Here is a 12,753-nt window from a genome sequence, read left to right as displayed (position 1 = left end):
TGGTAATATACTCGATCATGGTTTTCTGATGAAGTTTATGTTAATCATATTATGCTTTGAAAATCAGGCACTCGAGAAAATTGGAATGGGATATTATCTATCAGCTTTTAATTTTTCCATATTGTTAGCTAGCTTGCTCCAGCCTCCAAGTCCATATCGTTTATACTACGGATGTTGCTTAATAACATAGGAAGGATGTCCACTTAACTCACCTTAATTGTATATGGGTTAAATTAATCAAAGCCTTTTGTAATACTAATATAAATGAATTGTCGTCTAAAAAAAATGAACTACACGTTTTAGTTAGACATACGCCCATATGTATACACATTTATTGATTAAGAAGTCGGACTCTCTAGATTGGTACATCCGGCCCTTGAAGGCATCACATGTAGGGTGGGCTGAAGTACAAAGTGAGATGATTTCGGGCACCAAGCTAATTAATAGGTCTCTCGGAATCCCGGGGCTGTCTTGGAACCGCAGGAATAGCTTTGATGCTTAATCATGTCGGGTCCAAAAAATGTACTCCGAAAGCCAAAAGTTTTAAGAATATGTGAAGCCTCTGCCAGCAAAATAGATTAAACTTGGAGTAAACTCACAAGTGGCAAGCGTTATTATCTAATATTTGGAATCGATTCAGATCTGTACAACTAAAGGTTGCAAGAGCAAATTTATAGGAATATAGGCTAAACAATGTTAAGTTTTTGTATATTTTCATTGCACAGAGAATAGATTATAGGTACATTGTTTACACTTTACTGTAATACTGTACAGTAATAATTACTTTGTATTAAGTACAACATCAATGGTTTTGAGAAGAAAAAAAAATCTTTTTCGTGTATCACCTAATATCAACTATTTCCTATGTGCATCGTGTGGAAGGTATTGAATTGTGTTGCTTCAATATATTACATGCAGAAGTGTTTAAATTGGTGTATACTGAAAGGTGAACTTCAGTGTGAGGAAATCAGGAAATGAATGAATGAAGAAATATCGCTATCCTCTGATGACTGATGTATCATGTAGTTAAAGCATTGAAATATTAACCTTCATCATGTGTTGTATTTCATATACTATGATACAGTATAATCTTGATTAAATGACTTGCTTGTCTTGCCATCTCTTGGTTCTTGATTTCCATACCTCAGACGGAAAAGCACATATCTATCTGTTCAGTCTTCCTGCAAGAATCATTATAGAACTTTAATCTATGGCGAATAAAAGAAGACAATAGGTCCACAGGAGTTTAAGATCGTGCTGATAAGTCACAGGCAACTGCAGATAGCAGGATCAGTCTGATACCTTAATAATCGAATGAATGGATTCCCTTTCTCTGAATGTGCAGTTTCGATTGTGCTAGAAGCAAGATGCTATTGTAGCATCAAGATAAGCAGCAAAGTCTGTCCATTCTCTCTGAGAGTTTCCAGTAGTCATCACTTAGGAACAAATTCTTCAAACAATAACAGCTAAATGTTTCTTGGCCTAATTATATCAGCATGGCACAACTCCTCAGCTATCAGGAATTTGAATCTGGCTTAGTCTGCTATGCCATATTGAATGCAAGATCATGTGGAATAAATCATACTTTATTGGCCTAGAATTCCAAAAGAAATGTCTCTGAAGCATTTTCAGGTTCTGAAGCATTTTTAAATATCGTTTTAGTGGGATAGCCTCAAGAATTTCTTTCAACTTGAGAATGTCCTCCTCGGCCACTGTCACAGAAAACGCACTCCAATCAAGCACATCATCAAATGGAGGAACAAAATTGTCTGCAATAATCACGGGAACACATTCATAGTATATAGCCTCAACTATCCTTGGGCTGTTGACTTCATAACCCATTGGACAAAGGCAGAACTTGCTAGATTTCATGTGCTGAATATATGACATCTGCTTAGATACCCTATGAGGCAAAGGTCCATAAATCCGCATAGACTCCTCTTTGTTATGCCAATGCTGGAGAAGCAAAGGACGGACTCTTCCATGCATATTTCCAGCAAAAAAAGCCAGAATTGGGCGTTGTGATACTCTCATCCCACCACCAATGTTCCGAAGAGGTCTCCTGGGTACTCTTATGGTGGTTTCTGGTAGGGACACATCTTTACCAGCCTTAAATATTCCTTCAGATAAATCAGCATTACAAACAGCTTTTATGGAATTCTCCACTAACTCTTTGTGTGCCTTTAATGTGTAAGGGCCCTATATATACAACATCAATTATATGTTAAATGGAGCAGAATAAAAGATAAATAAGGTGAGAAAACAAAACTGAGGCAGTCTAGTTCTGCTGATGACCAGAAATCTAGTTAGTTAGTAAAGGGCATAGATATGTACCCAGTCATGACAAGCCACTAAAAAGTGATCTGCACCACGAGTGCGGTTCCAAAAAGGATACTTCGCAGCCAGCAAGTTCACATAGTCTCTGATGAAAAGAGAGAGGGGAGCCAGATTATGTGATCCTTGTACATAAAGCGCTTGCTGGAGCTGACGAGCACTATATGGCAGATAGAACAAATGAGCCACCTCAGGGTTTCTGGTGACAAATTGCCTGTTTCCTTCTAATAGCTTCATAAACCATCCCTCAGAGGCATAAATTCCGCTAAGATGTGGTTCGTGAAATATGGGTGGACTTCCATCAGGATAAACATATACTTTAAGTATCAGCTCCATTAGATCATAACTCCTACAGTTGAAAGCGAAAACATTAATCAGGATGAATGATGTTACAGTAGGCTTTGTTATTCTTCTCTAATTCATTTATTCCTAACATGACATAAGATTACCAAGGCTGCTAGATGCTTAGATGAATACAGTTCTTTCACTAAAGTGCTTACTACTAACAGTCTAATACCATGGTTTTCGTCACCTCTAACCTCTAAGCAAAAGAATAGCAAAACAGGAAAACTATAATTTAACCGGCTAACAGGAAATTAGAGGCATCATATGTATTGCACTATTACATATTTAAATATATGATTGCATAGAATCCACATAAAATCCAAGTCACTTTCACTTTTAAGAACTTAACACCTTTAGTTCCTGTTGTGATTGAGAAATGATCAATAACGCCACGAGTATCCTTCATGTAACTCTGATCAGTAATCACTCCAGTGCAAAGATTTCATATTTCTAAGGAAACTAATATAAACTTGGAAAATTAGTAGAGAACATACCTTTTAAAATTAGAGACATTCTTAAAGATAGGAGCATATAGATCAGAATCATTGCCAATAAAAGTGGCATTCTTCAACTCCTTTTTAGCATACAAAAGTGCTTCCTTAGGTGATAAGGACCATACATATCTCTATACCAAAGAGCAAAAAAAAAAAAAAAAACACAAAGTCAAGTCATGTTAAAAACACAATATTGTTTGCAAGAAAACTTCAGAAAATATCAGACAAAACAAATATACCTGCAAGGGTGTTGGTGGAGATCGAGGAGGTGGAGGAGGGGAAGCCGGGATTTGGAAATCTTCTTCTCGCTTTCTCCTCCTCCTCCTTCTTCTCTCTACACTATGTACTCTCTTATTTATTAAACTCGACGAATTCAATGAAACAGGTACAGAAATTTGGTGTAATGGCCAGTGTTTTCCATGTCTCAAGCTTAAATGCAGAGAATTACTGAAATCTTTAGCACTTGTTATTCTGATCATGGGAGAATGAAGCCATGTAGAAATTGGAAATGGAAGAAGACTAATTTGAAGAATAATTCCAACTGTTGTTACAATGGTTAATATGAGAAACAACTTTCTCCAGTCAATTTTGTACACCAATAATACAATAAGACGTTTTAGTAATTTGTTCATCTCATCTCCAATTGTTTCACCTCTTAGAACCCGAAACTCCCCTGCCATTATAAAAAATGCAAACGATTAAAAGGAAAGTAAACATTCGTACAAGTAACTTTCTTCACCATACACACGTGCTTTTAAAGCAATTTATGTTGTGTCTATTCGGAATTAATTGTCACGTTGAAAATGTTACTTGAGCTTACCGTGACAACTAAAACCCCTATCGTACTTTATTCAAATAGTCACCATACAAGGTCAAATGTCAATAATGAAGTGTTAAATTGCCGATCAAACTAAATCCTTTTTCTTCCCAACTAACCCACTAGAAGCATTAAACCTACACTCAACTAATGAAAAAGTTTTCTCCATTAATTCAAAATTGGAAAGAAACCTTAAATTAATCATATCAATCAATATACAAAAATGGGTATCTTTAATTTGACAAAAAAATATATAAAAACTTAGCTTTATGCAGAAATTTGAATTCAAACCTCTTAGGAAAAAAAACCCAGAATTTATTAATTTTCATACTACTAAAATAGAAACAAATCCAGAATTCTCGACTTAATAATTCCAGAAAATTGGAGATTATATATTAAAAATACATCTTTTGGGAAATTAATAAACATAAATTTAATAAATCACCAAACATAAATATAAATCTATTAAAATAAAAACTTACAGAAGAAGAAAAGGGTAATTCAGAACAGAGTAAACATCCAATAGACGAACAACAGAGAAGCTGAAAAAGGTAAAATTAAATTGAAGAAAAATCGAAAAATAAAAAGAAAAAAGAAAGGACGAAATTATGAGGAAAATCGTCTTCAAAAAAATGATGAAAGAAGAAAAGAAATTGAGAAAGTCAATTGAGGAGGGAAGAAAGCAAGAATCCGCGGTTAACGGCTTTCCTTTTTATAGTTGGACCTTAAACGATAATTATTTTAAATATTTGAACAACCTATTAACTTGTCTTTTCTCCTGGATTAGCTATTAGACAGCTAAAGGTTGTTATTCTTATTTTTTTGACAAATTGACAAAGATTTATTAACAAAATTATACTCTTATTTGTCTGATATAACATTCCTCGGATCACATCTTTAGGACATGTAATACAGTAATAACAAAGTGCAAGACTAAATATAAGAAATCAACCCGTGTTTCATTCCATTAAAAGAAACATGCAAATTTTGTTATCATTCCTAATTTTAAGATACTCAAATTTTAAGACTCAATGACATAATTATATTAATATTAAAAATATAGAAATATATTATTATGATATATATTTCATATAGATCTTATAAATTATTTAGAAAAATAATATATTTTCCTATATTCTTAGTTGCAAAGTACATACAATCGAGTGTAAAATATTTCATATATTATGCATGTACTTGTGTAAAAGATTCTTGTAGTTTGTATTAGACATTGTAGATAGCAACATGCTTGTTGATTTAATTGCCAAATTATGATTAGATTGAACCCTAGCATACTAACATTACAATGAGGTATCAGACTAAATAATTATAAATTACATAATTGTTGTTTAGCCAATTTGGAACATTGTAACAATTATCAAATGCACATGCATTATCACATGGTTAGTTCCAAATTGTGCCCATATTCTGTTTGCAATTGAACATAATTTAAACTGGATTTATTTTCTACAAAAGTTGGCCAACCACACCAAATTTGGTAATTGTTTGTCTAGATTTAACCGATATACAAGATTTGCTGTATGGCTGGAATATATGCCCTAGCTTCATTATTATTATAGACCTTTTTAATTTTAAAGTGTGCTAATTATTTACTTTGGAATTATATATAGAAGGTGATTATAAAAATATAATGGTTGCTTGCTAGTTAAGGGATTATTTATTTGTAGAAGTCGGTGGAAAATTTTGTTCAAATCAAACCATATATAAAAAGGGAGTTGGCAATAGATTATAAAATATAGATTTTGGGTGTATCTTAAAGTAAGTTTGATTGTCACCATTTTTAGTGGATTCCATACTTATTTATTGACATTTGATAGTCATTAATAAAAAAAATGTTCCCTAATAGCTTGTGATAAAATATTATACTTTTTTTTTTAAAAAAAAGAGAGTTGTAAAACATATACTCCGTATAATATAGATAAAATTTGATAACTAATGAACTAAGGTATCATTATAACCAATGAACTAAGTTAAACTATCTTATCAGATCATAACTTCTCACAGGTCAATCTGGTTGACTTTGAGGGCTAGACATTTTGAGAGCAGGAAGGAAGGTTAAGGGAAATTTCTACCTTTAAAATGCCTCTAATGGAAATTAAACCCCCAAACTAGAGACTTAATCTATTTTACCACTTGCCCAAACTTTGTTTAGTATCCACTACTTGATACGAGTATTAATTCATAGCACAATCCGTATATGAACATACCCCTAAAATATAAATTATTAAATAACAATGTTTAGGGCGAACTTAAAAAAAACTAAAATTTATTACAAAAAGAAAAACCATAAATACAAAGCCCCCCTGATAAATAAGGTATAAAAAAACTCTTCATACACCAACTATTTTCTTACAATAGAGTAAAAAAAAATTGATAAACATTTAGATTAAAAGTCAAAACGTGTTAATTAATAGAGGTACTATCTGATTCGATACTTTTAAGTTACCCGTCAACGGGTAAGGATGAGGCGACATTCAGGACGGCCCAACGTTTATCAATGGGCTCGATCTGGTTCAATCTGGTATCACCTGAAGTCTGGAAGTCTGGAACTACTTAAAGCGACGTCGTTGAGGTAAGAAACTACTTGTACAACAAGAAAGTAGTTGACACGTAGAGTCAAACAGAATCAACCAATCACATTTTGCCATGTCGTCAACACCACTTCCGTCTCCCACTTCCAGCGTGGCACTACTGAAATTCCCAAATTACCCCTACATCAGCTGACAAATTAGTGAAATTACTCTTTCATAAAGGGGTAAAACCGTAATACTCAGCTTTAATCGATTATCTAATTTTCTTTTTATAATTTTATTACTCATTAGAAGAAAAAAAAAAAAAAAAAAAACAAATACCAGTAAATGAAAAACAGCACTAATAAGAAAACTTTCGATTTTCTACCGATCTGATCACCGAACATTGAACAAATTCATTACAAATAATTTCGATTATCCGCAAAACTCAAAATTCGATGTATTAGTCGTGATAAATTTCGATCATTAGACGATTTTTGTCGATTTTTTGATATAATTATTCGTATAATTTACGAAATTTTGTAGAGTAATTTCAGTTGGTTTCTGCAATAATGGCTGCTCCATTTTTCAATACTCCGTTTCAACCTTACGTCTACCAGGTAATATTCTCTCATACTGTTGAAATTCGATTTAATTTTTTGATTTTGTTGATCTAATTTTTTTGCTGGTTAGGGTTTTGGTTTAGGGTGAATCACAAGTTTAATTTACTGCATTTGATATTAATGGGTGAAATTCTTGCTTAATTCTGTTTGATTTATGTGCAATTTGACTATATATTGTCAAGTTTACAGTATATGTGTAGTTCAAGTATTCTGTTTATACCATTGAATGCGGAATTTTCAAATTGCTTAGTTCGTAGTTTATGAAGATTACTGCAATTGTTTCCCTTGTTTTAATGCAATGCGCCAATCCTGGAAATCGTGTGTATTGTTATTGAAGTTTAGGAGATTGAATATGAACTACCAATGACTTTGATGATTGATTTTTGGTTTTGTGCGGTTGAATGTAGTTTGTTGATTCACGAGAACATAGTTTGTTCTCATGAATTTTCAGAGCTAGGGGTGTAATGAGGCTTATATATGCCGTGTTTTGTATGGTTCGTAGTTTAACAAAATGCTATATTGTACAGAGTCCGCAAGATGCTGTCACACCTTTTCAGATTTTGGGTGGAGAAGCTCAGATAGTTCAGGTGTCACCAATTATTTTAAGTCTAGCATCCTCTACTTCTAAATTCTGTCAGTTTAGTACATAAGGCTAATTATGAACCTTTGTGATGGTTTGTTTATGATCAGATTATGCTGAAGCCACAGGAGAAGGTTATTGCTCGGCCAGGTATGCCTCTGCTATTTGTTGTGATTGCCTGCCTAAGTTTGGAAATTCAAGAATTTTTAGTTTTACATTCTTTCCTTGTAATTTGGTAATAACCTTGATGGGGTTGTTGGTGTCTCTTTCTGGTGTTCCGACAATGACAATGCACAGTTTTTGAATTCCTATTTGTAAATATATGCTATAATTCCTGCCTGATCTTTTTGGCAACACATGATGGTTGCTGGTTTTGGTACACTGTCAGTAGAAGGTTATTAGAGAACAAATGCTGATGTTGTTTGGGTGTTAACCAATTTTTTTCAAATTATTTTTGTGTTTGCTTACAGTTTTCATGTATCCTAGCATCTTTTCTTGATATGAATTGTCTAATATGTACCCCTTTATTTACTAATATTGTACCATCTCTAGCTCACAAATTGTGCATTCCTTCACATGCTTTATTGTTTTTTTCATTGACCTGGAGCTTGCTATTATTCATTTATATCTTTTCAACTGTAAGTTGTTGGGAAAATAACTTTTGTAGTTTGCAGGATCTATGTGTTATACATCTGGATCTGTTCAAATGGATAATGTTTACATCACCGAACAAGAGGTGGGAATGTGGCAGTGGATATTTGGGAAGACTGTGACCAGCATTGTTCTTCATAATTCCGGTTCAAGTGATGGATTTGTTGGAATCGCTGCTCCATCACTTGCAAGAATCCTTCCGGTTGGTCCACCACATCATGCTTCTTTCTTTATATTGGCAAATTCACAGCAATTTACTAACTATAGTTCTTTACTCTCTGTTTTGTACTGCAGATTGATTTGGCTGTGTTTGGTGGAGAACTTCGATGCCAGGTAGATCTTATATTTCCATTCCAGTTTTGGCATTTTGTCTGTGACATGGTCACATTTAGTAACATTATAGCCCATTGTGTCACAAAATTGTTCTAATCCCCATGTTCAATTCATATTATTTGTAGCCAGATGCGTTTTTGTGCTCAGTAAATGATGTCAAGGTTACTAATGTAACTACTGATCCTAGGGCACGTAACGCTGTTGTTGGTGCAGAGGTTAGTTAGTTTTCATCTTGTGTCTCTTTGTTTCAGCTGCTCCCTATACTAGTTCTATAGTAAATTCATGCACTGATAAATTGATCATGATTTTGCTTCTGAAGGTTTTTTTGCGGCAGAAGTTGTCCGGACAAGGACTTGCATTCATTATTGGCAGTGGATCAGGTGTGTGTGTGTGTGTGTTTTTTTACTTTGTGATTTTAGCAAATGCTATACAATGTTATATACATACATGTCCACAGCTATGGATATAGATCAGATATGGACATAGATAATTAGATATAGATCTATATAGATTGGTAGTACGATATAAAGGTCTATAATGCAGCTGGATGCTTTTAATAGTCCAAGGATACTGCTGGTCATTAGTTAGGTTGTCCTTTTTCAAAACTTTTTCCTTAAGGGTTAGATATTTACATAACTCCTGTGCATCATGTGGTTTTCTGCTATTAAATACTTCTATCAATTCAAGAGTTACAAACTTCAAATCCTATGGTATTCAGAGTAATTGATAGTAGGGCTAGTAAGTAGAACTTATTGATGCCTTAGAACTGTACACGTGATTTCAAGATTTTATTTAATCATTCATAGTGTTGTCTTCTGTCTTAACCTTTTTTTCAGTAGGATCTTTCAATATTGAGTTTTTATACAATTTGGTCCATGCCAGTTATACCTTGTCTCTTCTGGGGTCCGATATATACACAATTATTTCCTTGAAAACAATTTAATGTGTCAAATAGATCATTTTAGATGCATGCAGTGTATCCAGATTTGGCTTTTTGTGACTTAGTTTTATAAGCATAAGTTCTGCAGAGCGAGTCTGTAATTTTCTTTTGGATAAAAATGTGTTATGTAGAAAATGGCTTTTAAATTGTCTGTGCTTTTTTTAATGGGAAATATTGCTTGGCTGTTGCATTTCAGACCAATGGTCAATTGGAAACTCCCCCCTTCCCTGTTTTCCAATCAATGGAGCCTCTTTAGATGCATTTGGGTGATATTTGATGGTCTTATATAGGAGGGGTAGCCACAAATTGTCTTCATGTGAGATTTAGAGAAAAGGTATAGAGCTACCAATTGTTTATTGAAACTCTGGGCTAATAGTTAACATATGATGTGAAGTATATTGTGTAAATCCACCCAGTGGCTGATCAAGAGTTCAAGACTTCAAATTGGGTAATGGTCAGTTTTTTGGATATATTTTGTATCAAAATATTATTTGGAGATTGATTGAGAGTGGATGAGGTTTGTGGAGATTGAGGAAAATTTGGCATTAGATAGGATGCCAAGGAAATGTCATGACTTTAAATTTATGTTTTTTTGTTTTTTTTTTTTTCAATTTTACTTAAACTCATTGTGTTTTGCAAACTCTATTTATTTCTTATGTTAAGTTTTTCTCACTCTTTTTCTCTTTTACTCGCTTATTTTTCCTCTGTTTTATTTTCATTAAACTTTCTTAAATTATATATTTTTTTCCGAAAAGTCAAAAATTAAGTGAGAGGTTTTGTGAAATCTTCGGTTTTGGACGAGATCTAGAACTATTCTCAACGGTTTCTTGAATACCTAATATGGCAGATTACATTAACCCCCTTTTTTTGTCACCACGGTTTTTTCTGGTTTTTGACTTTTTGTCCACTTTCAATTATCACTTTCCTTTCTTTGTTTCATTTTTTGCGGACTGTTCCTTATGATGATTCACCCCAAATCATTTTGGGACTAAGGCTTTGTTGTTGAATGGTCTTCTAATATTTTTATCATTGGCTAGAATTTTTGTAATTCATAGTACAATTATCTATGGATTCTTGCTGTAATATAGGTCTTTTTTCTTAGTCCGTGAGTGATTTATGTCAATTTGGTAAGTGTTGTTACAAAAAAATTATGAAGGTCATATTTGTTGTATGCAGCTATCTCTCTCTCTCTCTCTCTCATTAACAATTAGCTTCTTGGTATTTTTTTGTGAGCGATTCCCATCATGCTATTGTTTTTGTCTTTAAACATTCATGTCTAGTCCTTTCCCCAAATTCTTTTACACGCATTTTCTTGAAACTGCTTTATGAGCGAGCCCTTTAACAAAAAAAGAAAGTTGCTCGACTATTGACAAACAGACTTTACTATCTTGTCTTAAGACAAGATGACATGCACATTACAAATGCTATCTTCACATGACCTTGCAGTTTCACTAAATGCCTTTGGTCTAATATATGTTGCAACTACCTACTTGGAACACTGTCTCACAATTCTCTTTTCTACAGTTGTGCAGAAAAACCTGGAGGTGGGTGAAGTACTTGCAGTTGATGCATCTTGCATCGCTGCCGTTACAACCACTGTCAATGTTGAGGTTAAATATAATGGTCCTATGAGGAGGGGTGTCTTTGGGGTAAGTTGCTACAATGTTTGCAGGATTTGGTCTGGATATCTAGAACCTGTATTGTGTGTTTTGTACCTAGTCCCTGTTTTAGAACAAAATCGCTCTTTTATGTTATTATTTTTCTTTCTGTTGTGAGCTCTATTATCCTTATGTTTTTTTTTTTGGAAAGGCATCCTTTTAGTTTTCATCATTAGTAGGTTGGCTCCTTTGTATCTCTTGTCAGCACATATTTCTTGTATTTTTTGGCTGATTAAATGGCTGCATTTATTTGTCTGACTCGATGAGTTGACTGTATGAGTTGTTGGAAGGCCTGGAACGTAATATCAAGAATACTTGCTAGTAGCTTGCCCATGCTTAACTTGTCTAAATATGCAACCATGTGCTGTGCTGTGATTGGTACGCACTTTGATATTGTGGTAAATAATGATGAAAATTAGCTTATGAGTGGCTGTTGTAACATTGTAGGCAGACAACCTTGTAACTGCTGTACTAACAGGCCCAGGGATTGTTTTTATCCAGAGCTTGCCCTTTCAAAGACTTTCTCAGCGTGTTGCAAGGTAATCGTCTTTCACTTTCAGATGAGATATATCAGAAAATTGAACTGACCGTCTGTTTCTTAATAGAATCAATATTTATGTTTGGTAGGGCGGTGACAGCACCAAATGTGAGAGAAAACCCCAAGTTCTTCATCCAGTTGGCCATTTTCTTCTTTCTGGCGTATGTTGTGATTGTATCTTCATTGTTATTGACTGATGTATAACATTATGCAAGGCTCTCTTCTTCCTGCCGAGTTATCACTCCCTCTTCCTGATGTCTCCTTAGTTATACATGATTAAATGGCCAGAATTAGGATAATAGATAAGATGTTATAGATAAAAAATTTCAGTTACTGACCCTGCAATCTCTCTGTAACATGGAGTATGAGAGTTGTAGCCAGTTTCCTCTAATTCAGGGAACAGTGAGATTACAATGTTTGAAATCTAGTGCACAGTAATACTCATTTTATCGTGCAATTGGAGTTTTTTTTTTTTTTTTTTTTTTTTTTTTTTATTTTTTTATTTGTTGATAATTCTTAGATTTGGTATGTCAAGAATAATTTGTTCATAGTATGGAGTAAGCTCTTTTTTTTTTTTTTTTTTTTTTTTTTTTTTTTTTTTTTTTTTTTTTAACCAAGTCTATATTTTTAAAATAACGACAGTGAACACATTGCTCCCACCTCGTTATCATCCTTTGCTTCCTCTCTATCACTTTGTCACTTTTGTGTACACATCAGATGGCAGCCCTTTTAGCCTTTTAGGTGTTACCTTGTCCTAGTTTCTACCAAGTTATTCTCTTCACAATTCTCTTCATTCAACCTTTTTTTTTTAAAATGGGGAACTCTTCATTCAACTTCTTTCAGCTATGAATGTTTAATTGCCACCAATGAATATTTAATCCCGACTAATAGACAACAGTGTAGATGGTATGA

The 12,753-nt window shown here is 33.7% G+C and overlaps 2 protein-coding genes across 2 annotated transcripts; one reads left to right on the top strand and one right to left on the bottom strand.

Annotated features, from left to right (window-relative positions):
• Positions 1–687: 687 nt before the first annotated feature.
• On the bottom strand, positions 688–4,745 carry LOC110722822 (probable glycosyltransferase At5g03795). The gene is made up of 6 exons (XM_021902123.1): positions 4,473–4,745; positions 3,413–3,846; positions 3,174–3,304; positions 2,335–2,683; positions 1,303–2,199; positions 688–1,181 (listed from the first exon to the last, which is right to left on the bottom strand). Exons 2-5 carry the CDS (start codon positions 3,803–3,805, stop codon positions 1,510–1,512), a joined length of 1,563 nt encoding a protein of 520 aa, XP_021757815.1. The 5' UTR covers positions 3,806–3,846; positions 4,473–4,745; the 3' UTR covers positions 688–1,181; positions 1,303–1,509.
• Positions 4,746–6,827: 2,082 nt separating this feature from the next.
• LOC110722821 lies at positions 6,828–12,321 on the top strand. The gene is made up of 10 exons (XM_021902122.1): positions 6,828–7,138; positions 7,669–7,728; positions 7,832–7,871; positions 8,396–8,574; positions 8,667–8,705; positions 8,831–8,920; positions 9,025–9,085; positions 11,170–11,294; positions 11,751–11,842; positions 11,931–12,321. Exons 1-10 carry the CDS (start codon positions 7,091–7,093, stop codon positions 12,043–12,045), a joined length of 849 nt encoding a protein of 282 aa, XP_021757814.1. The 5' UTR covers positions 6,828–7,090; the 3' UTR covers positions 12,046–12,321.
• The last annotated feature ends 432 nt before the right edge of the window (positions 12,322–12,753 follow it).

This window comes from Chenopodium quinoa, unplaced genomic scaffold (assembly GCF_001683475.1).
Source record: "Chenopodium quinoa cultivar QQ74 unplaced genomic scaffold, ASM168347v1, whole genome shotgun sequence".
NCBI lineage: Eukaryota > Viridiplantae > Streptophyta > Magnoliopsida > Caryophyllales > Amaranthaceae > Chenopodium > Chenopodium quinoa.
Note: the sequence above shows the minus strand (reverse complement) of the source record. Positions and strands in the feature narration are given on the sequence as shown.

What these genes read in the sequence shown, in the direction of transcription:
- LOC110722821 (XM_021902122.1), top strand. Translation starts at nt 7,091, where the DNA reads ATGGCTGCTCCATTTTTCAATACTCCGTTTCAACCTTACGTCTACCAG. An exon ending in GTGGAGAACTTCGATGCCAG is followed by an intron (nt 8,706 to 8,830) that starts GTAGATCTTATA and finishes TATTATTTGTAG; the next exon opens with CCAGATGCGTTTTTGTGCTC. An exon ending in CTTTCTCAGCGTGTTGCAAG is followed by an intron (nt 11,843 to 11,930) that starts GTAATCGTCTTT and finishes TATGTTTGGTAG; the next exon opens with GGCGGTGACAGCACCAAATG.
- LOC110722822 (XM_021902123.1), bottom strand. Translation starts at nt 3,805, where the DNA reads ATGAACAAATTACTAAAACGTCTTATTGTATTATTGGTGTACAAAATT. An exon ending in CTCCACCAACACCCTTGCAG is followed by an intron (nt 3,305 to 3,412) that starts GTATATTTGTTT and finishes TCTTTGGTATAG; the next exon opens with AGATATGTATGGTCCTTATC. An exon ending in TAGTGGCTTGTCATGACTGG is followed by an intron (nt 2,200 to 2,334) that starts GTACATATCTAT and finishes TTGTATATATAG; the next exon opens with GGCCCTTACACATTAAAGGC.